The sequence below is a fragment of the Ambystoma mexicanum genome, chromosome 11, assembly GCF_040938575.1.
Source record: "Ambystoma mexicanum isolate Mex_15411 chromosome 11, UKY_AmexF1_1, whole genome shotgun sequence".
Classification (NCBI taxonomy): Eukaryota; Metazoa; Chordata; class Amphibia; order Caudata; family Ambystomatidae; genus Ambystoma; species Ambystoma mexicanum.
In genome coordinates, this window is record NC_090934.1 from 556,935,334 (window position 1) to 556,951,447 (window position 16,114).

At 47.8% G+C, this 16,114-nt stretch overlaps 1 protein-coding gene across 3 annotated transcripts in view; it reads right to left on the bottom strand.

Moving 5' to 3' along the window:
- The window catches only part of NAT10 (N-acetyltransferase 10), a 722,602-nt gene that overhangs the window by 487,221 nt on the left and 219,267 nt on the right, over window positions 1-16,114 (bottom strand). For all 3 annotated transcript variants that reach the window (XM_069623384.1, XM_069623382.1, XM_069623383.1), the window contains exon 11: window positions 4,802-4,900. In XM_069623384.1, coding sequence (XP_069479485.1) covers window positions 4,802-4,900 — 99 coding nt within the window. The remainder of the gene's footprint in view (window positions 1-4,801; window positions 4,901-16,114) is intronic.

Consider the following 16,114-nt stretch of genomic DNA (forward strand, 5'->3'; position numbering starts at 1 on the left):
AGACCGCAAGCATTGCGACAGTATGATCCCATAGTGTCCCTGTTATGTATACAAATCTGCCTCCCGTGTCCTGTGTGATGTTGGAAAGAGCGAGGAGAAGCTTTTATAAAAAAAAAAAACATTCCTGTGGCAGCTCAATGGCAAGATATTCCAGGGTTGCCTAGATTTCTAGATTTCCCATTGTCCAAACTAAACTTTGCAGGTCTGTTTCGGACATCCTCTCCAGCGGCGGCAAGGTAAAGCGGGGCAGCCAGCGCAGGTTTTCATACTTCCTCCTCTCCTGGGCGATCTTGTGCCAGTGGTTGTGGTGGTGGTAGTCTCTGATCTGGAGGGACCCGGGGATTCCTGTTCCTATTGTTCCGGAGCACTGTCCAATCCTCTTCAATGTGCTGTTCAGCCCATCGCCATGCCTCTTTGGGGTCGCTAAAGTGGACCGTTGCACCTTTGTGATATATTTTGAGTTGGGCAGGAAAGAGCAGTCCATATTTGACTTAACATTTGCAGTTGCCTCTTGAGTTGGTTGAATGACTGTCTGGCTTTCTGTACTTCCCCTGTATAGTCTGGGAAGAAGGCTATCTTGGAGCCATTATATGTTATTGTGCCTTTGGCGCTGGCTCTTTAGAGCAGCGCATCTCGATCCCTGTAGTTCAGGAGCTTGGCTATTACAGTGCGTGGAGAGGCGCCAGGCACTGGTCTGCCGGTAGGCATGCAGTGTGCTCCCTCTATTGAGAAGAATTTGAAGAAAGAGTGGTTCAAACATATCCATTAGCCATTGTTCCAGAAAGAGTTCCATACTGGGACCTTCTACCTTTTCTGGTAGGCCGAGTATCCGAATGTTATTGCACTTGGTCTCCCCTCTCCTTCATCCACTCTCTCCTCCATTGTTTTCAACCTATTCTTGACACTAGTCCATTGTTGTTGCAGATCACGTATCCCGTCCTTTATGCCAGAGATGCGTTGTTCTGCCTCCCCAGCACGCAAGGTCAGCTTTTGCAGATCATGACGGAGGAGGGACATGTCCATGCTAATGCCATCCATTTTTTGTTCCATGGAGGCACGCGAGTCCGCAATGGCAGTCATGACATCTTTCAGGGACAGAGTGTTTTCAGTCTCAGCCATTGCGCCTAACATACCTTGGCTATCATGCGCATGCGTCGTCGCTGTTGTGTATTCATCAATTCTGTTTTGTGTGGACTGCTTCGTTGCTTTGTCCAGATCTGTTGCCAGTTTGCTCTACTCCGAGCCGGACAGGTTAAGGGTGTCGATAGTAAGCGATGTTCCTTGGTAGTGCCACCAACTGGTTATGATGTTTTGGATCTAATGCGCCCAGTGCGCGGAATCGCTGAGTTTGTGGGCTCACCAGCACACGACGGGGCAGAAATCCGTCCCACTCCCGGGTGCCGAGTGGTGTGACCGACCCAGGTATTCACATCGGCCCAACTCTGCTGGCATAAACACAATTGTTTGTTTGCATGTTGCTGTGTGCCTCACAGATTCTATGCTATTGGGCTCGCATTATCCGTGTGTCATGTGGACATCTGTTACTCCTGGACTTCTGATTTTAATGCTTACCGCTTCTTACTTCGGTTCGGTCCAGAGCTTACGAGGAACCGTACATTCATCCAATGGAGACGCTCTCTGGCGTTTGAAAGCAACTGTGTACTCCTTGGCTCGTCAGCTCATCAGCACTTTGTGTTTGAGAATTATTGCTGCAGCTTTCCTCTATGTAAGGCACTGCCACGCAGGTATCAGGATTCAGAACTCCCTTCAGGTCAGCCCAGTGGGGCGTGCAAAGGACCCAGACACCTCGGCGGGCACAAGCGGCGTCGTCGTCCGCTGTGCTGCAGCTCCCCACAGGTTTCCCTCACGGTGCTCCGGGTAGGCAACAGCTCTGGGGGCAATCGCCAAGTGTCTGCACCCAGGGGGCTGCCTTTTAGAAGCACTTTTAGCATTCACAAATGCTGGATGGTAGTGGTTTCATTTGGTGTTTCCCCATGCCTTGGTTTCACTTTATGCTGGTCCTCTGCGCACTGTTTCCGACACACCACTGCTTGGTATTAGTTTCAGGGTTGCAGGGAACACTCAGGTGGCCGGAACACTTAAAACATCAGTGTTACTTACTGCGAGCAATGCATGTGTCAATCGGGGTCTTTTATCTCGCAGTGCCTCTGTTTACGAGCAGATCTGTGGCTTTAGGCCTGTGCTTCCGTCTCACCCCTGGAGTTTCCCCATATAGCGCGCACCTTTCCCTCCCGCCGAGGTCCAGTTCTGAAGTGCAGATTGTCTGGGGCTGGCTGTGTGTGTGGTATTACAGCCTCTGCCCAGCCTTTGCTTCCCTGTGCGCCCCTTTCCCACACAGGGTGTTCGGATCCCAACTGACAATGGAGGGTTTGCAGGAGAGCATAGCCCGGTCTCAGCGATTGTATAGCTAGGCCCCGGATCGGTAATCAAAAGGCACCTCTTAATGTCACTTTCCCAGCGGGGCAGCTGTCGGCTATGTGTCGTACCTGATGTACGCTGCAGCGTTGCCTGGAGGGTGATTCGTGGCTCACCGATCTCACACCGAGACTTTGGCAGAAGTGCCACTTCACCGCCGGGCGTTTCACCGGCCATGTCTAGTCTGGGCTCGTAGGTGGTTTAGCGGTCCCTGGGCGTCCTCAGTGCGCCCCATGCGCTGTCCTATTAATTGGGCTGCTTCCCGCTACTAAGCGAGGCAGAGGAGTCCGATATCTCAGCCGCCCCACCGAAACCCACGAGGCGTGAGAACATAGTCTGCAGCGTGTTCTGCAACGATGCCCAAGGTGTATTGTACCAGGGGTTCGGGTGTTTGTAGCACTCTCTGCTACTCTCCTTTCGCCTCACAGCCAAGTCTACGGCATCCACTACGCAGCACCTCCGAGCTCAAATTCGTAATTATCGGCTTCTGCGCGCAGCCATTTTGGTTTCCTCGCCAGAGAGCGTCGTCGGGTTTCGGTTGCCTCCAACTTTGTGCAGTCGATTTGTTTTGCGCCCAACTTTCCGCTATTTGATGCCGCTGGATTTATGTTACTAGCTATGTTCTTTGGGAGTCAGAAGGTGTGGAATAGCAGGCTGGAAGAACAGGATGTATGCGGCGGCCACAGGAGCAGAGTGAACTCACGTCCACATTGTCTCGCTGCTAGCCACTCCCCCCCAACGTGTGCCTTTTTACTCCCATTGAAAGTAACTGAAATGCCATTTTGCTCCTATTTCAGGGGAGCCTAATTTGTCCAGAAGCTTATTGGTTTGCTATTGAAGTATATTTGTTTATATTATAAAGTTGCCTCCTTCTAGTGAATGTTTTCTAAATGATTGTGTAATAGATTAATAAGTGTTTACCAAGAAACCTTGAGCGTGTCTACTTGCACCATTGTGATTGTAAGACCTCTTTGTAACCTCTTGTACTGCTCAAATTCCCTCTTGAGACAAGTTTGGCTCTTCAGCTCGCTACCACAAAACTGAGTAGTACAGACTTATACCAAAGGTTGGTTTTGCTTACACCTGTACTCCTAATTGTATGTAGTGGTCCCAGAAGGTACTGAATGCAATTCTGCCTAACACCCTATCCACTCTATAGTCTCTCTCATCTCTTCAACATTTTCTGCATTTTCTCATTTTCACCTCATCTTGGTGTTTCTTGGGAATATCATACATAATCTTGCAATTTGTATCCTTGGTTTTAGCAGAAGAGTTACTGGCTTCAATGTCCTCTTTGACAGTGCAGATGGCTGTCACTATTGTCACCATGCTCTATTAGTAATTCCAGCATGATTTTAGATCCTGTGACTATGTTGTCTTCCCATTTTCCTACTAAGTCTGCGTCCTCAGGATTGTTAAAGTCAGGAAAGATAACGATCCTGAGACCTCTCAGTATCTTATCTTGTTCCAAGTAATATTGGAGAGTAATTCTCTCCCAAAATGTTTTTCCTTGGTGGATAGCCGTTATAGTTTAATGAATTTATATTGCAGAGTTTCTGGTGCATTCGATTGTGGTGGAAATGCGTGTATGGTGGATCCTCTTGTGTAAAGAGGCATTTGATGTCCTTGTTTCTGGATAGCTAGCTCATAAAGGAGATATCAAGAGAATATTCAAGAAGATTGTCATAAGAAACATATGTTAGAAAGAGAGACAATTCTATAAAGAGAATACAAGGAGACAAGAAAAGACCAGTAGAAGAGAGACATTCTTTTGCCCTACTTTGAGTTGATCATGTTAGTGGTAGGGCCAGGTAGTGTTAGGTTTGGACCAAGGACATTTATTTTGAACTTCCTGGCAACAGACTAGCACCTTTAGTTATTAATATAGGCAAGTTAATCACTTTAGTGATAGGAAAATAATTGGCCTTTTTCTTATAGTTTAAATTAAATAACCCTTGAAATGTCCTTAACGTTTCTGACTCCTTCTTTCGACCTGCCACAGTACGGGGCAAAACATAAAATGTGAAACCTTTTGCATCTACGTTTTCCACTTCCACTTTTTCAAGATACCTGCAAGATAGGGACGGGGCTTGACAGACCAGAAGAATCTTCATTATTGACATGCTACGGCTGTTCAACATCCGATGTGCATAATTAACACAAAAAAATGGAAGGCATTGGACTAACTAGTATGTGAACATCCTCCGTAACACAACATCTGACAGTAATGAAATCTGCTAGGTGTAACTTCTCTGGGATCACCGATATCCCACTACGAGCATGTTGTCTCCAACTACACTGCTGATTATGCAAAAGTGCTTGAGAATAAACTTAATCCAAGGCTGGCTGTAAATGAGGATCTTACCTGTATGGTCTGCCTGTGCTCTTTGAAGACATTCACTCGGACAACGGCTTTGTCAAACTCTGGATTCAAAGACTGAATAATCTCATAATCCAAATGTTCCTATGAAGTAAAACAACAAATTAAACAAAACTGGAACACAACTGAAAAGAAAAGGTTCTCAGGCAGAAAGAATCACGTAATCACACAAATCTGACAGAAAAATGTGAAATTAACTAGACTGAAAGCATGCTTAAAGTAAAGGAACAATTAAGCTTCTGATTTTTGAAAAATCAACAGTAATTCACAGACTTCCAATGCCAATCACTGGAGTTACTGCCACCACCTTGTATTAAACAACTGACACTTTTCACAGTGTTTCAAACTAGTAGGCTAGGGGCATGCAATTACTGCCTGTGTGAGAGTGGATGACATTTGTTAGTCATGTGATGTGGCACCAGAGAGACCTTGATCTTTTTGCTTGTCCTATACTAGTTCACGGACCGTTTCACTAGTTAGTCTAGTCCTCATCCATGTGATTACAATAAGGGTCTATCTCTGTGTTGTGGTCCCTGAGGCAGGGAACCATAAGGTATTCTGTGTTTTCCTGGGCACGTAACCTTGCCCAGTTGGCTGAGAGTGCACTCGAAAATGGGACAATGGCACCCAATAATAGATCTGGAGAATACATAAATAGGGTGTATAGATTCAAGACTGAATCCATATCATGTGCACTTGCCTGGAAAAATGCACAGGAAAGTTTTAATGAGGCTACACTACAAATATATGAAAGGATGCATGACTGATTGGAGGCCGATTGCAAACTCTGCTTTCAATATTCATGTAAGCTAAGGGAGTCTGCACCTAAACCGTTGACAATTGCTGTGAAGCGTCTCGAAGCACAGAGAAGCAACCCTAACATGAAAACAACCGTGCAGAAGCTCTGTTGTGACAACCTGCCCAGGATTACTCTCAGAAGTCAAGGTGATGCGCTGTTGGGATCAGAGTATTCCAGCCTTAACATCCAGAGGGCACCATAAGTGTCAATCACCACTTGAGGAGTCATCTTCGGATCTTCAGTTGGCTGTTCTTCGGTGAGGGATCCTTGGCTCCAACACTGATCTGAAGAAATGGCTGCAGCAGTCCTCTTCTTATCCAAACTCCAGACTGGAAGCAAGTCCAAGACCACCAATGGTAAGGATGTGCACCATTCAAACAATCAGTAGTTGTCCAATCACAACAGCTACTGGTTTCACTCATGCCCCACACCTAGACAGCTAACCTTTGTACATTTTAGAGACACTGCACCATTGCTCACAAAGTCGTTTCGTCTACTCGCATAGTTAAGTAGATTTTATGAAGGGTGAGTAGCATTTACAAGAGATGTTTGAAACTTTTTTTTAAACATTTACTTTGTAGCAAATTTCAAATAAAAGTTTCACTGTGCATGGCTGGCCTCTGGGTGGCAGCAGTGGGCCAAACAAAGTGGGTTGGTAGTGACATGCACCATTTTACAGAAATCGCATTTTACATTTGTTGTCGGGTCGAGTGCATTTCTCTTAGGTTGAATAGATAAACTAAGTTAGCCGACCTGCAGGTCTAGCTGACGTTTAAAGAATTTGCAAGACCCGAATCCTCTCAATGTCTTATTTCAGCGGTACGCAAAACTGCTGTATTGTTACTCATTTCATGTCTAGGGTACAAATAACTTCTGGTGACATTAACAATATTAGTACAAACTTGCTAATCAAATGGGTCTGTTTGCTAATCAAAAAAATTTAAATTAGCAAACTGTTAATCACATTTTGAAAACGAATGCATGCCTTGCACACAGAAAGACATCACTAGCCCACGAAAGCAGTGGCATTCCGGGGCAGGTGCATGACCTTACATGGGATTTCCCGACCTGGCAAGGTAGGAAGAATGCCAAACTACAATATGGTCAAAGAGCAAGCGAAGCTCATGGCACCGGCATTTTATAGCACCTGGCATATTTAGTAGCCATATGCACTAAACGTGAATGTGTGCACTAGAAATAAGGCAAAGATTGTATAAATATATCTGCTTTCACCAGCTGGTCCTTTGGGCACATAAAAAAGCAACCAAAACCCAAAGTGTAAAAAGATGGGTGATAGAAAAGTATCCCAATTGCACTGCAGTGCAAGATGTTGTGCACAATGTTAAAAAGTTACAAAATGTAAAAGGGAGTGTCCCAGTGCCGATAGTCTGAAGGACTGATCAGTTTCTCCCACAACAAATGAGTAAATGGCAGGGGCAGTGAAGTTATAAGCTTTACTTCCACTCAAGTCAGAACAGGTTAAAAAACAAAACAGAAATATTGAGAGTCCATAGAAACTATAGAGGGAAAGTTACCAAAAGAGAAATCTTTCCAAAGACTCACCCCCCAGAATAGGAACAGAGTGGGAACTAATCCACTCCTGGGTGGGTTTCCTGTACAGTTGGTTATACATCCTGGAGAGACCCTCAGCATTGCTATGTTGGGCACCAGGTTCATGCTCAATGGTGAAGACAAATCCTTGGAGGCTTATGGACCACCTGAGCAATTTACGATTCTCTCCCTTCATGCTCACTAGCCACTGTAAGGGTTTATGGTCAGTCTGCACAGTAAAGTGAGTCTCAGCCTCCAAAGGGCCCACACAATATAGAAACATTCCTTTTCCATGGTCGCCGATCTGAGCTCTCTGTCCTTAAACTGGCGACTAATAAAATATTGAATAGGTTTCCTGCCTTTGTGATCTAACTGTGAAAGGACAGCACCTATCCTAGTGTTAGATGCATCTGTCTGCACAATAAAATTATCTGGTAATCAGGTGCCCCAAGGATAGGGGGCTGACAAAGGGAATCCTTGAGGCTTTGGAAAGCCTTCTCTCAATCCTCAGTCCAAGTGACTTTCTTTGGGATCTTAGGAGTTGTGACGGCGGTCAGCGGGACAGCTATGGTACCATAGTCTGCCATTAAATTTCTGTAATACCCAATGAGGCCTAGAAAACCTCTCACCTGGGTTTGGGTTATGGGGTTTGCCCAGTCTTGTACAGCCTTTACTTTACTGGGAAGGACCAAGTTACTTACCTGTAACTGTTGTTCTCTAGCATGGGTCTGGCATGGATTTACATGCTCATGAATATTCCCCGTCGCCAGGCTGGGAATCCTCGATAAAAGAAAAAAACAGTTTCCGTTTCGTTTCTGAACTGTCTTTCTTCTATACACCAATCACTGAGCTCTGGGTCATACTGCCCCCCCCGTCAATGACTGCCCTCCACCTAAGACCCTCCCCAGGTAGCCATCTTCAGATTTGGTAGCACGTAAAGTGGCAGTAGGACCAAGAAAAGAGCTGCAGAGGGTTAGGCGGGACAGTTCGCAGGTAAGTAACTTGTTCCTTCTCCAACATGGGGTCTGGGCATGGATTCACATACTCATGAATAAAGAATACATAGCAGTACACACATGCACAACCATGGGAGGTGGCAAGGCTCAACAGAAGCAATTACTCTTACCTCCTCACCAGGCTCACCTTCAAGCGAACAGGTTGCGCAGCACTGCTTGGCCGACTACGAACTCCACCCTGGAATACCAGTCATGCAGTAGAATTTCGGGAAGGTATGCGTCAACCTCCACGTAGCATCCCTGCAAATGTCCAGCAGGGGCACACCAGACAGGAACGCCGTCATAGCAGCGATCAATCTGGTAGAATGAGCTCTGACGGTCAGGCAGCGGTCGGTTTGCCAACCGGTGACAATGAGTGATACTGCCAGAGAGTCACCTGGAAATGGAAGCCTTGGACAGTGCCTTCCCATGGTTCACATCCAGCAAGTGCAAAGTCCTTTCAGCCGGCGACGAATGCGTTGGAAAAAACACAGGTAACACGAAGGGCTTGTTGAGATAAGTCCGATGGAACCTTGGGCATGAAGGAGGGACGTGTCCGTAGCACCACCCTCGTCTCGTGGAAAGTCAAATAAGGTTGTTTGCAGGATAGGGCCTGAATCTCACCCACTCGTCGTGCAGAGGTGATGGCCACAAGGAAAGCCGTCTTCCACAACAGAAACTTAAGCAGAGCTGAATTCATAGGTTCGGAGCGAGAGCAAGAAAGAGTTGGAAGAATTCCTGATCTATTTGAACAGCATCGACAGGGAACCCCAATGTACACTGTCTGATGTACAGTCATCAAAAGACCCAAAATCACCACAACTCTATTCCCAAAAAATACTGACAGAAACAATCTACTTCATTGTATGAGTTTCCACCCTCCCAACATTTTGCGTACTATTCCTTACAGACAAATGCTAAGAGTGAAGAGGATCGTAAGTGATCCAGAGGATTGTGAAATACAATTGATAAAATTACAAGAAAAACTATGCATGAGAGGATATCCCGATAGAGATTTGGAAACAGCTTCATCTAAAACAAATACTCAAGAACGTGGTCAACTTTTACACAACAAACTGCAAAGAGAAAGCCCAGATTTAGTCTTCTTGACTAACTACTCCATTCAAAGTAGGCAAATCAAACAAAGCATTTTAAACCGGTGGAGCATCTTGACCAGTGACAATAGAACAAAGGATTTGTTCTCTCGTCCACCAGTATTCGCCTACCAAAAAAGTAGCAATCTACGAAACATGCTAGTGGCCACACAAGATAGATCATCGCACAAATAACCAGACAAGCATCCAGGCATTTTCCCATGCCTCAACTGAAATAACGTCATCAAGGGCACCTCAGTGTCACATCCAAGAACTGGTGAAAGAATAAAATTGAAGTACCACGCCACATGCCTCTCAGAGAATGTGATCTACACAATCAAATGCCCCTGTGGGATTTACTATGTTGGGGAAACATCAAGGAAAATAAAGTTACGGATTAATGAACACAAATCATGTATCAGAAAGAATAATCAAACATCAGCAGTGGCCAGACATTTTATGCAGAAAGGACATGCAGTAACACAATTACGATTTCTAGTGTTAGAAATTGTACAAACTAGAGGTTACAGCACAGACATTAAGAAACTACGAGCACAAAGGGAGGCCTTTTGGACCGAGAGACTAGATGCTCTCTCGCCTGCGGAATTAATGAAGAATTCGATTTTAGTTTTTTTATGATTTCAGCATTACAATTCCAGCAAGATGACCATTAATATGTACAATGTATGAAATCTGTATGTTCTGTCAGACTGTCATCATGACTCAAATTGATATGCATAATGCCCATCCGGTCTGACCTATAAAGTTACTAGCTTTGAACACAACGGTACCACACGTTATTAAGGTAGGTTATAGCTCAGTCACTAATTCTCTTCATCCTTCTTAGTCTAAGTGATTACATATTACAGTATCCGAGGTATTACATTTGAATAACACTGCGTTTTTACCATACACCAGAGGTCCCGTGGCAAGGGCTATGTGATTTTATGAATGACCCAATACCAACTTGTTTGTATACCTATTCCTTAAAATTGTGCAGTTATAACTTGCGAATTTTCATCATAACATCACATGCGCTTGAGTCGTGTGCCATATAAAACATTACCATGATTGCTTAATACGGTTGAACATACATAGCTAGGGTAGCCTCTCCATCCAATATGCTTGATATGTTTAATAACCAGTTTATATCCAACCCACTTGCCCACCAGTGCCCCTTAGATCAGTGACACTAAATTGACCATTCCAAGATGGCCGACATGTACAGCGTGGAACTGCGGAATGGTTTCCATGTCCACTCCTTACAACACTAAATATCCCACGGTGCACTCAGCGCGTCCTCGCGGCGCCCGAAGGACACAGCACAGATATACAGTCCAACATGTATGAAGTACGATAGATTGTAGATTTTAGCACAATCATAACCGAGTGATCACAAACACGCGATCCTGATTACTGAATTTATATTTCCTAATAGAGATACTGTCTCGGCGGGAAGCTACCATTGAAACTCGGAACGCCGCATTTCTTACGTGATTCATTCCAATCGTGAATAAAATAGGTAAGGAAACCCTGTTTTTGTAAATGCTCACGTGTAAATCACAATTTCGGTAATACCTATGAGTAATCTGATGGCAATTATTTTTCTTCGAGATATTGAAAAGATCTATAGCATCAGGTTAGTACCAACTCGCAACTATATGCAATTAGCATCCCATTATACCGTTTTATGCGCTGACACATACGCTTTTCTCTATTTTTCCCCTCTTCCTTCTACCGTGACCACATAAATGAACGTACTTATGAATGTTGAAAAACTGCTACACTTTATTGTGATGAACTTTAACCTATACATTTGGATACTGTGTAACATTAGATTCTCATGGATACCGTGATGTATTTCATAATTTGGACTGAAATTTGGACCGATACAATGTGGGTTACATCATTTGATGTGGACTTTTATAATCATAACGAAAAACTGTGGGGGCTGAAATGCCTTGTACATGAAATGTATTGGAATTTTGATGATTACAATGTGAACCTAATGTCGTATGACAATATTGGTTTGAAACCACTCTTTTTTTTTTTAAATATTTATTTTAAACAGGCAGGATTAGGCAATACAAAATGATCAATCACGACAAATGGCATAAAGAAAGCACAGTAGATTACTCTCCCCTTCCCTCCCCCGTGTCTTAACATTCTTCTTCTTCCTGTCGCCGCTGGGAGTTATCGTCCCGTAAGGTCCTCCTGGCTAGTTGGGGCTTGTATGTCAGGGCTGGATAATTCCGATCAAAGTCTAGGATTGGGCCCCAAATGTTTTCGAAGCGATGTAAGCGGCCTGCCCCGGCAGCCGTCACCTTCTCTGCGATTAAGATGTCCCAGATTTTTACCCACCAAAAGGGCATTAACGGTCCTTCTGCTGTTTTCCAAGTGCGAGCTATTACGTTTCTGCCCGCCAATAGGCATTGGGATAACAGTTTGGCCATAGGGCCAGATCTGGGGTAGATTCCAGTGACTGGGGCTCCCAGGAGGATGGGCTCGGGCTCCAGGGGAAGTCGCACCTGAGTGATGTCTGTGATTGTTGCTAGGCATTGTTCCCAAAAAGCCTGGGCCCTCGGGCATGACCACCACATATGGAAGAGAGTCCCTACTTGGCCGCATTGCCTCCAGCAGTTCGGGTTGAGCGTGGGGTTCATATGGTGTAGTCTTAGGGGAGAATAATACCATCGGAGGAGGATTTTAATGGTCATACCACTTTAACACTGTATGACAATGTCGATTTGAAATGTGGATGAAATGTTAACCATGGTACCCAATGAACAGTAAGCATTGGCTCTGATGAAGCACGAGTACGTCCGAAATGCATAGGCCCTGGCTCTGATGCATCTGGAATTATTGACAGAACTAGCCCAGGATAAAATTGAAAAATTTGAATAAAATTGAAAAATACATGTCATAGCTTGTACACGTTTTTCATCGAATCTATGACTTGAAATATATACCACATCTATGTGGTTTTTGGGAGTACAGCCAACACCGCTGTCTGTTCAGCCAAGGTCTTGTTTTTTCTGCCCCCATGAGCCTAGTCAGCACCACGCCGAGTTCCCACACCGGGGCCTACACCGGTGGGAATAAGCAGAACAGTCCCTTGATGAATTCCTTAACAAGACGGTGCTATCACAGTGAAGACCGTCCAGGAGACCTGGTGTAGCGGGAGATAGCTGCCAAATGTACCTTGATGGAGGCGTGAGTTAGCCACGACTTAGCCAGAGAAGATCCGGGTACCAGATCTGCCTTGGCCACGCTGGGGCGACGAGCAGCATCCTGCACTGGTACCGTCTGACTTGACGGATGACTCGAAGTAGTAGTGGCAACGACGGGAACGGATACAGAAACAGGCCTTCCCAAGGGAAGGAGAATGCATCCCCCATGGTCACTTGATCCTGCCGAAGCTCCCACTCGTAGCAAGAAAGTCAGCGATAGTGTTCTTTTCTCCTGCCAGTTGAAACAGAATTCCCTGGGCGACGGCCCAGTGCCACAAGTCTTGCGCCCCTACAGAGCGCCGTGGATCGGTTTCCCCCAAGCTTCCGTATGTAAAAATTGTGGTGGTATTGTCCGTGAAGACCCTCACCACCTTGCCCTTGTGGGACAGAAGGAACGACTTCCAGTACATTGATGTGTATCGTCTTTCTCTCCGGTAGCCACAGGCCTCTGGCATATAGACGTACGGTGTGGGCTCCCCATCCTTCTAGAGAGACGTCCATCGTGACCGTCTCCTTGTACGGGGGCTCTGGAAGGTCGTGCCTCTGGTGATGTAGGAGCTCATGCCCCACCAGCTTACCGCTCAACAGAACTCCGTGCCGAGAGCGATCCTGTCCTGGAAACCTCCGGACCCTGGGCCCAACAGGTGTCGAGGAACTCCTGGGGTGGACGCAACCGCAACCTGCAGAGCTGAATCAGGTATATGCATGACGACATCATGCCGAGCATCGACTTGATGGTCCTCACCGTGGAGATCTTCAGTGCTAACAGCCGTTGCACCTGGCACAAGATGGCCGCTATCCTCTCCTCCGATGGAGCCGCCAGGCAGGACACTGTGGAGCCTGGATCCCAGGAACAGCGCGTCCTGCGATGGAACCAAGCAGGACTTTGCATAATTCACGGAGAACCACAGATCCGTCAGCAGCCGGATAGTCCTCGCTGTGTGATCGATGGTGATGTCCTTTGATTTGGCCCGGATGAGCCAGTCATCCAGGTAAAGGTAAACATGAATCCCCTGTAGTCGCAGATGGGCCGCCGCCGGAGCCAGGCACTTGAATACTCTGGGTGCAGACTTCAGTCCAAAGGGAAGAGCCTTGAACTGGTAATGCTTCCCCTGGACGACAAGCACAGGAACTTGCAATGCTTTTCGTGTATGAGGACGTGAAAGTACGTGTCATCTAGATCCAACGACAACAGAAAGTCTCCCTGCTCCAGCTGGCGGAGCACGTGTTGCAGTGTGACCATCCTGAACTTCTGGGATTTTATGTACTTTGAGTCGTCGTAGGTCGAGAATGGCCTCAAGCCCCCGGTCTTTTTTCTTACGAGAAAGTATCTTGAGTAAACTCCAGAGCCCCGGAGTCGCCTTGGGACCAGCTCTGTCGCCCCTTTTGTTAACTTGGCCGGGACTTCCATCAGCAGCTAAGGGATGTGTTGTTTGCTGCACGAAATTACCCCATCTGCTCGCGAGCAGCGGCGGACACATTTGTGCAGCCGTCGCTGTATTTTGGGGACGAATCGGACCGGGGGACTCCAGTACCAGCCTGAAGACCGCCGGCGGGAGATCCGCGGCCAGCCCAGCGTGAGCGGAAGCGACCGCCCACCCCTCCCCCTCCGAGACTCTCCGACACTGAAGAGCCCGGGCAAAGGGACGCGCCGGAGAAACGCCGGCAGGAGTCACAACTGTGGTCCCTCCCTCCTGCCTGATCTGGGGACACCGCAGGGCGCTGGGATCGGAACGGCTGCTGCCATTGATACACCGCATCCCCCTGGCCCCTGGCGGTGCAACGCACTCGAGAAGCCCCCTCTTTTCTTTCCTTCCTGAACTTGCTGATGACCACGAGGGAAACGCTCCACCATTCCCCAAGCACAGACCCGGGAGCTACCTGGAGCGCTTGCACCAGGCCTGGGCCCACGCTGCCAGCCTTCCCCCAGTAATCTCCCCCCCGTCAGCGAGACTGCATCACCCAGGGTCGAGTCGCGGCACGACTAGAAAGATCGAGTGCTGCGCTCCCCTGCTGGTGGACAACACGATGGCAACGGACCCAGGTACAGCGAGGTAGGAGTGTGTGTGGGGCTGGGAACTTGCCCTGTTTCCCCCCCTACCCCTCCACGTCCCCTCATACACATGGACCGGCGACAGGGCCTGTGAAGCCCATGAACGGAACTGCAAGGGGCGGAGATAGGTACTTGCTAGTGCTACACCAGGGGACAATACAGCGGCACGATCCCGCATTTCCTTGAAAACTGTTTTCAACCCCCCCCCCCCCACCCTAAGCAAGCCTCAGCACACTTGGACTGCAGTGGGGGACAACCTGGAGAACAGCCCCTACAGGGCTCCACTACTGCGGGGGCGAGCTCTCCCCTACTCATACGGCATCACCCCCAAGCGCCTGGCAGCCCTGAAGGAGGGGGCTACACTCCGGGGGAACACGCTCCACTGTCTTCGACGCCGCCCTTGCGTGGACACACCGTGGGCGCCCCGTATTGCTTCAACGTAACAATCTGACCCACGCAGGGCCCCTCCAGGCCTCATCATCCATCCTCCTTGCCCGACAATGTGGAATACTCGGGCCTGCTGCCATACCAGGCACGCCACCTGCGACATGGGGAAAGAAAAATCTAAAAGGCAAACTCTTCAAAGTAAAATGGACTTCTACACAACAGGGCCCCGCCCCCCCGCCAGGGGACTCAAAGACTCCAGAAGAGGAAGGTGCCGGCGAAGAGCCCCATGACCCCCCAATCTCTCTGACAGACCTCATGAAAGCGATTGGGGACTCGAGAACATCACTGGAACTCAAAATGGGAGGCCTATCCACAGAGGTTTCCATTATACGCCAAGACCTCTGCAATCTATCGGCCAGGGTCGGTGAGGCGGAACAGAGAATTTCGGACACAGAAGACAGTTCACCGTTTAGAGCAACAACTTACCGCGATCACTCAGAAAGTAGCCCAACTGGAAAACCGTGCGGAGGACAGTGAGGGGAGGGCGCAATAACCTCAGGATCCTTGGAAAACCGGAGAGGGAGGAAGGCCCCAGCGCTGAACTCTTTCTTGAGGACTGGCTAGCTCATATCTTCGCCCCCAGAAAACTGTCCAAATTCTTCTCTATAGAAAGGGCGCATAGAGTCCCCACCGGTCCACCAACTCCGGGCGCCCCACCCAGAACAATAATCGCACACCTGCTGAATTACCGGGACCGAGATGCAATCCTACAAATGGCAAGGGCCTCCGGCTCGATAACATACAACGGCTACAGGATCGGGTTCTACCCAGACTACACCAAGGACGTCCAGAAGGCCCGCCAATCTTTTGACTCGGTCAAGAAGAAACTTCACTCGCTCTCCTTCAAATACGCTTTATTCTTCCCGGCATCGCTTTAAGTCCACTATGAGGGCACCACTCATCTGTTCTACACACCCAAAGATGCATGGGACTGGCTGGAGACCCAAGTCCTCACTGGTTCCAGAGCGAGGCGCACGCCACCGGGACCGCCCACACAGAGGCCCCGGTCCGATCGACCCTCGCCCCCTCAATCTCCGAACAACGCAGACAACGACGTGACGGGGACCCCCACCGAAAAGGGGTAAGGACCACGCAACGGGGGGACTAATCTGCAACGTAACAACATGGG